This window comes from Carassius gibelio, chromosome B13, assembly GCF_023724105.1.
Source record: "Carassius gibelio isolate Cgi1373 ecotype wild population from Czech Republic chromosome B13, carGib1.2-hapl.c, whole genome shotgun sequence".
In the NCBI taxonomy this organism is placed as follows: domain Eukaryota; kingdom Metazoa; phylum Chordata; class Actinopteri; order Cypriniformes; family Cyprinidae; genus Carassius; species Carassius gibelio.
In genome coordinates, this window is record NC_068408.1 from 4,926,592 (window position 1) to 4,937,257 (window position 10,666).

The window sequence follows — 10,666 nt, forward strand, 5'->3', positions numbered from 1 at the left end:
TACCCGGGCATAGATGTTCATCCATCAATCATGAACATTCAACCGCAAACACGAGGTATGAGCGGATGCGAGCGCGGATGGGATAATGGAGAAAGTTTTTTTTTTTTTTTGAGCAACTGAACACCTGTCCTAATTGACAGAACACCCCCTCTGGGAGTTTGTGCCCTACTCTGCGTGTAGGGCGACGGTACTGAACACCTTTAATATTGCAGACACTAGTCCATATCGAGATTTGATTAAATGATCTACTTTTGATTTATTCATTAAAAAATGGCCGAATTCCGTGACGTTCTGCTTTATAAAGCAAGTTCCATTTACGCGATTCAATCCCTGTCGCTTTTCAAACACAAACTGGGTGAATTTATGAAGTGAAAGTGTGAAAGTTCTGACACAAAATGAAGTTGTTACGTATCCTCACGCTTTTTAAAAGTGGGTAACTATGTTTGCAGGTGCAATATTTGAAAATCGAAAATTATTAATTTATTTTTCAAATTACATTTATATCTGAAAAATGTCAGAGTTCGGAGTGGGTTTGCGAATCATTTGAGTCAGTTCGGGAGTTCGGAGCGGGATCGCGAATCATTTGAGTCAGTTCGGGAGTTCGGAGCGGGTTCGCGAATCATTTGAGTCAGTTTGTGGATCGCGAATCATTTGAATCAGTTCGGGAGTTCGTAGCGGGATCGCGAATCATTTGAGTCAGTTATGGGGATCGCGAATTATTTTAGTCAGTTTGGGAGTTCAGAGCGGGATCGCGAATCATTTGAATCAGTTCGGGAGTTCGGAGCGGGATCGCGAATCATTTGAGTCAGTTTGGGGATCGCGAATCATTGGAATCAGTTCGGGAGTTCGTAGCGAGATCGCGAATCATTTGAGTGAGTTATGGGGATCGCGAATCCTTTGATTCAGTTTGGGAGTTCGGAGCGGGACATTGAATCATTTGAGTCAGCTCCGAGTGGGTTCGCGAATCATTTGAGTCAGTTTGGGGATCGCAAATCAATCATTTCGGGAGTTCAGAGCGGGTTCGGGAATCATTTGAATCAGTTCGGGAGTTCGGAGCGGGATTCATTTATCATGAATCACGAAAGATTCGCGCCAGTAAATTTTCAAATTGGCCATAACCTTTAATTCGTTGCTGCCAACTGGGGTGGCAGCAGGGGTGGCAAAGCTTTCTTTTAGAGCTCCCTATGCCACCCCATGACCCCGGTAGATCCGCCCCTGCGAGCTCCCCAGACATGTGCATTCAACTCGTAAATACGATCTATACGAGATGACTTGAACGCACCATTAGAGCAAAAAATTGACCTTCCTGTCCTTATGTTCTGTGTTCTAAAATCTGCAATAAAAAAAAATCGACCTTCCTTTAGCAACTTCCCGGAAAATGATGAGGCAACACTGGCCACAGTCTCGGAGAGAATATTCCTGTGAACAGCAACATTGCCAGTGAGTGCTTTCACCAGAATTTTCAAAACGAGTTCGTTAAAGTACAAATAAGTTAACAAACAATATTGGTAGCCTATGGAAGTTAAAATTTAAATCTATGTAAAGCGGAAAGTATGGCTTGGTTAGCAATACTGTAATCGATATTCTATGCTGTTTTCTGCTGATGCGTGTAACAAAATATGAGCTTTTAAATGTTGCCAGTTTATTATAGGCCAACAGTTAATATGCTGTGAGAGATCGCTGTATCCGCCTCAGTAAACACCATCTCTTCCGCTTTCTTAGTTATAGCGCGAAATAAACAGGAATTAACATGAGAAGATATTTTGAAAGAAACAAAACTTACTAAAATATGTATTTTGCAATAGCTTAGCCAGTGTTTCAGCATTGTAAGCTTGTAAACAATGTCTACCCCTTACGAAAATTAACCATGGTTTTACTACAAAACATTTTGTGTCTCCAGTTAGGCTATTGTAAACTATGTTCCTTTCTTCTCATTTTATTTTATTTATATTCTTGCATCTTTGAGTTACAATTTAATAATTCTGTTTTTTCTTCTTCTTCTCAAGTCAACCTGGTGTCCTGATTGCATCCATATGAAGCCTGTGATCAAAATAAGGGAGCCTAATACTGACCAGGAGAATTTATCAGTCTCCTGTAAAAAAATTCAGATGCAACTTGTGCGGCAAGGAGTTCAGTCGCAACACACATCTGGCGTGTCACGTGCGAATACACACGGGCGAGACACCGTTAATCTGCAGTCTGTGTGGGAGGGGTTTCCGTTGTGCAGCCTGGCTGAAAATGCACCGTACCGTACACACTGACGAGAAACGAAAGAACCCGAATAACTATGTTTGCGGTGAGTGTGGGAAGAAGTTTCCCGGCTCCACGTGGCTCCAGAGTCATCTGTTTAAACAAAGAGGCGAGAGGCTCTACATTTGGTTACTACATTTTTCCTATAAAATAAAACGTCTATAAAATGCATGAGTGTACAATTCTTGAATGCAACACATCCATTTTTAACTTTAACACAGGATGAAAAAACAACAGCTGTGGAAGTTTGTTTTCATGAGTTTCATGCTTTGTAATCAACCACAAACAGGGTACAAAGAGAGGGTTTTGCGGCCTCAAGTGGATATTAGGCAGCTGAAGACAGTGAAGAGGAGGAGGAATGCTGGATAAAGTCAGCAGCATAGTGACAAAGCAAGGAAATCCATCTTATTAAGCATGAGTTACAGAGACTGGAAGATCACCAGTCGGAGATCACTAATAATAACTTTAAAGAGGTGTATGAACTTGCAAGAATGATGTCAGACACTGTGATATGCTCTGGTCTCCTCACTGCTTACCGTGGTGATGAGATACAGAGTATAATGTCATCACTCAATTGCAGGATGTGTAAGTGGTGCCCACAGAATAACAGGTTTCATAGACAATTGGACGAGTTTTTGGGGCAGACCTGACCTGTTGAAAAGAGATGGTCTTCATCCCTTCTGGGGTGGCGCCGCTCTTCTCTCTAGAAATATGGCACATAATCTTAGAGTTAACAATTTAATTGATGTTTAACAAATAATAAACAGATGTAATATGGATAAACAAATGATAAAGCTTGGCTTATTGAATATCAGGTCTCTTACTACGAAAGCACTTTTTGTAAATAATATGATCACTGATCATAATCTAGATGTGCTTTGTTTGACAGAAACCTGGCTAAAACCTGATGATTACATTATTTTAAATGAGTCTACCCCCAAGATTACTGTTATAAACATGAACCACATCCAAAAGGTAAGGGGGGATGTGATGATTCAATTTATACAAATATTTTTCTCAGAGGGTGGGCTTCAGGAATAACTTGTTTGAAGTAATGGTGCTTCATATAACATTATCCAGAGAAACAAATGTTAATGATAAATCCCCTGTGATGTTTGTACTGACTACTGTATACCACCAGGGCACCATACAGACTTTATTAAAGAATTTGCTGATTTTATGTATGCATATTGATAATGAAAGAGATACATTGGGATCAGCATTCATAGACATATTTAACTTGGGGTTAGACAACACATGTCAGGTCCTACTGATTTTCATGTCATTTTCAAATCATACCTTAGATTTAATACTGTCACATGGAACTGATGCTGACAGTGTTGAAATTATGCAGCCAAGTGATGATATCACAGATCATTATCTAGTCTCATGTAAACTTCATATAGCTAGAACTGTAAATTCAACTCTTTTATACAAGTATGGTAGAACCATTACTTTTACCACAAAAGACTGCTTTGTAACTAATCTTCCTGATTTATCTCAATTCCTTAACATATCCAAAAACTAAGAACAACTTGATGATGTAACAGAAACTATGGACTCTTCTCTTTTCTAGCATTTTAGATACGGTTGTTTGTTTACACTTAAGGAAGATTAAGGAAAACAATCTGAATCTGGTATACTGAGCACACTCGCACCCTAAAGAGAGCAGCTTGGAAAATGGAGCGCAGCTGGAGGAAAACAAAACTAGAGGTATTTCGTATTGCTTGGCGGGAAAGTACACTATCCTATAGAAACGCATTAAAAACTGCAAGATCTGATTAATTTTCATCTCTTTTAGAAAAAACAAACAAACATGACCCCAGGTCTTTATTCAATACAGTGGCTAATTCAATTAAAAATAAAGCATCAACAGGTGTTGACATTTCCCAACAGCACAGCAGTAATGACTTTATGAACTACTTTACTTCCAAGATCAATACTATTAGAGATAATATTGTAACCATTCAGCCGTCAGCTACAGTATCGCATCAGACAGAGCATTATAGATCTCCTGAGCAACAGTTCCACTCATTTTCTACCATAGGAGAGGAAGAATTGAATAAACTTTTTAAATCATCTAAACCAATGTATGTTAGACCCTATTCCATCTGAGCTCCTAAAAGAGGTGCTTCCAGAAGTCATAGATCCTATTCTGATTATTATTAATTAGTCATTGTCATTAGGATATGTCCCCAAACCTTCAAACTGACCACATGGTGTATTGGCACCTAGAAAGGACAAGACCACAGGAAACAGATGATTCTTCTGCATAATCTGACTTTGCTGCAGCCTGGAATTGAACTGCTGGTTTCGTCTGGTCAGAGGAGAACTGGCCCCCCAACTGAGCCTGGTTTCTCCCAAGGGTTTTTTCTCCATTCTGTCACCGATGGAGTTTTGGTTCCTTGCCGCTGTCGCCTCTGGCTTGCTTAGTTGGGGACACTTCATTTCCAGTGATTTCGTCAACTTGATTTCACAGATACTATTTAAACTGAGCTGAGCTGGATGATAACATCGCTGAATTCAATGATGAACTGCCTTTTTGCTTTACTGACACACTATGTTCTTATTTAATGCTGTTCAGTTGCTTTGTTACAATCTCTATTGTTAAAAGGGCTATATAAATAAAGGTGACTTGACTTGATCAACAGAAAGATTGATACTGGAGGAATTTATGATGGAGATAGAAATCCCCAACAAGTAGCAAAGTCTAAGGATTAAAATAAATTCCAACATTGCTGTTTAGAGACTGATAACAGAGGTTTGCATTAACTGCTTTGTACTGAAACCAAAAAAAGTTGTTTTATTTTTTCAATGGCCTCCTGTGGGTCTTTTCATATATCCACACTCTGAGCCTCAAAAAAGAACAGCCCCAAGGAACTATTATAGGTCATGTGGGCGAGTTAATATGGTTTAGGCTAGACAAAAGAAGATATTTTGAACATTTTGGGGATCTAAACAGTTGATGAGCACCATTCTTCCATAGTATTTTTTTCCTACTATGGAACTCAGTGGTGCTCATCAGCTGTTCGGATCCCAACATTTTTTTCAAAATATCTTCTTTTAGGTTCAACAGAAGAAAGAAGTGGGGAGTGTGTAAATGATGGCAGAATTTTAATTCTGAAAGTGTACTGTTCCTTTAACACGTTTGTGGACACCCAATCACTGAGAAACACTTTATCGCCCTCTGCAGGAATGAAAGTGAAATTACAACATTTCAGTTCTTTTATCGCCCCTCCCAGAGTTGCGTCAGACCACTGACTCTATGCGCATTGACCACGCCCCCTTTTGTGGTGTCTTTCCGCCAAAGTGTCAGCCGCCGAGTGACCAACAAGCCGGAACGCACCTAAAAATGTCCGACCAAGGGCTGACGAATGAAGCAGCTGCCGCCGCGTGTAAAGCGGGGAACCCCATCACTAAAGTAAGACGCTCTACTTAAATCCAGAACTAGGGCGAGACCTGTCAATCAAACGCGAAGCTCGTCGCTCATTTCCCTTTTCTCCTGTATAACTTTACTGCAGGCAAACTTTGCGATTCATAGCATCTCTTTGATATCGATGTTACTTTACAGTCATTTATCTGCATCTCTGGGTCTGTTAGTTTCTCAGCTGAGTTTGTAGAGATTGTATAATGTGTAAGTGCTGTATTGCTGAGTCACAAGGATAAGAAAATCAATACAGACTTGATTCTGTTTTCTGATGCAATTTACTAGAGTGAACTTTGACATTTTACACAGATGAAATGTTGACCTGTGGCTCTTTTAGTGTCACAGACAGAGCAGTGCCTGCATATAAATATTACTATATAAACACTAACTACTTTTAAACATGGAGAAATGGTGATATTAGAAAATATTAACGCTTTTTGTGCATTCTTGGAAAAGCCATTTCATAAATAATCTTAACTTATTTTTGTGCAATTTTAACCAACGAGATGCTGTAAAATAACATCTGTTTCAGAGAGCTGTTAATAATCATAATTTGTAACAGCACATCCATATTTCAGGGCAGAGCTTCTAGAGATTACAGAATGATATCTCTGAATAATTTGAAAATTGCATAACTGTGATTCAAGTAATAATGTTTAATAATGTAACTCAAATGTTTAATGCAAATCTTTACAAAATGTCTCAATTATGGTCTCAGGCCTTTGGATGGCAGTTTATCATTTTTCATCACCTTATCACTTTTATTCTTAACAAAAGTTATTTGTGCCACTGCTGTAGGACTTCATGATGCAGCAGACGATGCTGCGGGTTAAGGATCCGGTTAAATCCCTGGATTTCTACACACGCATTTTGGGAATGACGTGAGAAAACTTTTTCTCTACTCAAAATGGGAATTCAGTCTTGATATGATTTACTTTAGTTTTAGGCTAATAATTTTGTAATATAAAAATGTGCTATGGTTATAGAAATGTTTAATGGATTTTACTTCACTTTTTCCAAAATAATAAATAGACATTTTTAAATTAATTTATTAAAATACACAGAATGGGTTCATCAGTCACGTACAGTAGTTGGCTGATCTTTGCAATTAAGAATTGGATTTCTTTGTAGGCTGTTACAGAAGTTTGATTTCCCCTCCATGCGATTCACCCTGTATTTTCTGGGTTATGAGGATAAGAAAGAGATCCCTGCAGATGTGAAGGAGAGGACAGCCTGGACGTTCTCCCGTCGAGCCACTATAGAGCTCACACAGTAAGTTTGTGAGTGTGTGTGTGTGTGCTTTAAGGAACTGTGACGAGTCAGCTGCCCCCTCCCTGATTGTCACCAGCACCCCGTCCTAAATTGCCGCCCTTCACCAGGCTCCCGACTGGAGTGCGTGTTTGAGAGGAGGGGCGCGGGACGAGTCAGGGCTGGCGGCGTGTGATGGGGCACACCTGAAGGAAATGGATCCTCATCACCGCCGCTGTTTAAAAGCCCAACGCGCCTCTCCTCGGGAGACCGGTCTCTTCCCCGTGCATGCACAGTGGTGTCCTCGTGGGTCCAGGAAGGGTGCGTTGAGGGATTCCCGCGCCACAAGAGATGTGAGCTGCTGGACCCGCGATCCGGATGGGAACCGCACCCGTTTACACGGCCGACGGGCCAGGATGCCGGGCCGTCCATCCCCTTCCAACGCCGCTGCCTACGAGAGTGATGTGGCCGCTAGAGGAAGCCGCCGCTCCTCGCGCCCTGGACCGAAGAGTGGAGCGCGTGCAGCCGCCGGACTCCACCCCTTACCTGGACCCTTCCTCCATGAACTCTGCCCGACCCACACAAACCCTGCAGCACGACGAGGACATCAGTTTCCCTGTTATTTTGGACACTTTCCCCCTTTGGCCACCTTTTATCCCCTGTTTTTATTTGATTTTGTGTTAATAAAAGCCTCTCCGAGGCCTGACGCCACGCCCATTGTGTCTGTCTTGTGTTCCTCCCGTGACAGTACATATTAAAACCTTTCTTGTCTTTAGATATCAGTATCAGCCGTTTCTTACATGTTCACCCATACAAGCTTACCATTATATATGCCAGGTTATGAATTATGGCAATGTAGTAGATCTTGAACATCTAAAGTACATAAGTTAAAAGAAAAAGACATTTTTATGTGCCATTCTGTATTTCTCATTAGTGTTTTATCTTTTTTACCAGTAACTGGGGCTCAGAGACTGATGACAGCCAGTCTTACCACAACGGCAACTCAGACCCAAGAGGCTTTGGTAAATATATGCATGACACTATTTCTGTCTGTCATAGTCGGGCTGGACTATATATGCACACACACACACTATATGTCATTAAGACATATCTTTATATTTATGTCCTTTGATCTTTGTGCACTAAAGTAGCTTAAAGGATGATTTTATGAAATCATAGAAACCATAATTTTGTCTAAACACCAATTGAATTCAAACATTTAAATATAAATAATAAGAAAAACTAAATGTCCTGAATACTTGATCTATATTTCAGCATTTCAGTATATCATTCACTGTATTTGTTTACAGTACTAAATCGCAGTATATTCTTACATATATTTTAACTAATGGTTTTATTGCACTAAAAACTTAAGTGAACATTTATCCGTTATGCACACACTATTCAAATTCACATTTATTTCCTGTGCCTTTTTGGCTACTGAAGGTTAAATCAGAGATGTAAATAAAGCTGTCTTAACACTCCCTTACTTGTGGCTCGCAAAACAAAGAAAGGATTGTGAAACACTAGTCAGTAGGAAAGGCAATGGTCAGATAAATTTGGACAATCACAGTGTTGCATTATTTTATATTATGAATTCTTCATGCATTATTTTATATTGCTAGCAAAATCATTGCACATAAGTGAAAATATAGTTCTAGATAAAAGTGTAATGTAATATCTATGAATAACATTATTAACCTAAAATATAAAAAAATATATATATATCATATGTTATATATATATTATATATCATAGGGCATATTGGAATTGCTGTACCGGATGTCTATGCTGCCTGCAAGCTGTTTGAAGAGAATGGAGTGACCTTTGTAAAAAAGCCTGATGATGGTAATTTCTTTTATATCATCCTATGTGATTATTTTAGATACATAATATTTCTCCACCTGCTATTTTAGTGCCACAGAATTTGCTAATTTTGGATGTTTATATGTGACTGTGTTCTCAATAGCATACTATCATACTACTCTTACTATTTATGCATTATATACTGTAGCATATGTACTGTGCACGGTATGCACATTTTCTGTATACATGCAATACAAAGACCTTTAAAAAAAAAAAAAAAAAAAAAGGAATGCTTACTGGTGATTTTATTTTATATCTATTTATTACTTGCAGGTAAAATGAAGGGCCTGGCCTTTATTCAGGATCCTGATGGTTACTGGATTGAGATTCTCAGCCCTAACAACATGGTGTCCATCACTTCTTAAAGACTGTTGTTATGCTTTGACCTAATCAGAAGACACTAGTTGTGAAAATCAAGGACAGTTGGGTGATCAGAAAGGGGGATTGCTCTGTGGACAGCATGGAAAGCTGTGCATTTTGAAGACTGAAAATCTCTGACACGTGTGTTAGACATCTGGTCATTTGAAAATAAAATATAACCATATAATTTGACATTTACTTTTTGAAATAATGCAGTCCTCCATAGAGTCTAACCCTAAAAGTTTACAATAATAATACAAAAATAAATATTTTTTGAATTTTTGCAGTCATTCTAACATTAAAACCCTTCCTTTATTCGTTAAAATAAAGCAATGCAAGTATTTTTGTGTCTCTTTCCTCTAACTGTTTAAAGAAGCCTGTAGTAAATTTGTTTCAGGATGCAATATTGGTATGTACCCTGTTAAAAAGACACTTAGATTTGTATGAGTTAAATTAAAAGTAAAATGCAGCTGCAAACATACTTTGCATGTTTGAACGTGTCTGAACACGTGGTTTACACTTCACCAGGTTTAAAGGGTTAGTTCACCCTAATATGACAATTAGCCCAGAAATTACTCACCCTGAAGTCATCCTAGGTGTATGTGACTTTCTGCTTTCAGACGAATCCAGCTGGAGTTATATTAAAAATGGTCTTTGATCTTTTAAGCTGTTTCATGGCACTCAGTGGGTGTTGCACTGCATCAGTCCAAAAGAAGTGAAATAAAAGCGCCCATCCATTAGTGTCTCACATGGCTCAGGTGAGTGAACAAAGTCCTCCCTTGATGCGTTATATTGAAGACAATTTTCAGTTTAACTCTGACTGGATTCATCTGAAAGAAGAAAGTCATACACACCAAGGATTTATGGGCTAATTTTTCATTTTTGGGTTAACTAACCCTTTTAAGGACGATTAAGCAAACAGCTGACCAGGATTAAAATGTGTCTTTATGCAGAGATGGCTGTTAACAAAAGCTTTAGCGTGGCTACAAAATAGGGTTGGCCAAAATGAAGAATCTTGCTGGGCAGCAATCCAACCAGTTGCTGTCGTGATTTGTGTCAGGATAAGCAAGCTGGTAACATCCGCATTCAACTCTTTTGAGAAGCTGTAAGAATGCATTTAGTTATTATAAATCTACAGTATTTTAGTGTCTGTCTGCTAGAAGTCGTAAAGCACAGAAGAGAATTCAAATTTTTGAACCTTCTGCATTTTATTACAAAAAGAAAGTGAGCTGAAATTTACCTTGTTAATATTGGTTTGAGTTAGCTTAATATTGTATTTTTGCTCAATGCATATTTTAATAATGTTTGTTAATCATTTGTTAATAAATTGCATTGGGTCATCTGAAGCTAAACTATTAGATTTTGGTAACACTTTACATTGCAATTCCATTAAATTATTAACTAATGATAACTAAAACTAACCAATACATATGTTTTGCAGTATTACTCTTTTGAAGTTAATTCATATAAATATAACTGTTAATTGTTAATTGCTAGAAGTCATAAAGCACAGAA

At 38.6% G+C, this 10,666-nt stretch overlaps 1 protein-coding gene across 1 annotated transcript; it reads left to right on the forward strand.

Annotated features, from left to right (window-relative positions):
- The first annotated feature begins 5,502 nt into the window (after positions 1–5,502).
- On the forward strand, positions 5,503–9,492 carry LOC127969634 (lactoylglutathione lyase-like). Its single transcript, XM_052571680.1, has 6 exons — positions 5,503–5,671; positions 6,476–6,558; positions 6,809–6,949; positions 7,880–7,947; positions 8,684–8,773; positions 9,065–9,492. The coding sequence occupies exons 1-6, from the start codon at positions 5,516–5,518 to the stop codon at positions 9,154–9,156; spliced, it is 630 nt and encodes a 209-aa protein (XP_052427640.1). The 5' UTR covers positions 5,503–5,515; the 3' UTR covers positions 9,157–9,492.
- The last annotated feature ends 1,174 nt before the right edge of the window (positions 9,493–10,666 follow it).

Bases quoted from the DNA above. Each gene is read 5' to 3' on its own strand.
- LOC127969634 (XM_052571680.1), top strand. From the start codon at position 5,516: ATGCGCATTGACCACGCCCCCTTTTGTGGTGTCTTTCCGCCAAAGTGT. The intron at 6,950-7,879 runs GTAAGTTTGTGA...CTTTTTTACCAG, and splicing joins GCCACTATAGAGCTCACACA to TAACTGGGGCTCAGAGACTG. The intron at 8,774-9,064 runs GTAATTTCTTTT...TATTACTTGCAG, and splicing joins TGTAAAAAAGCCTGATGATG to GTAAAATGAAGGGCCTGGCC.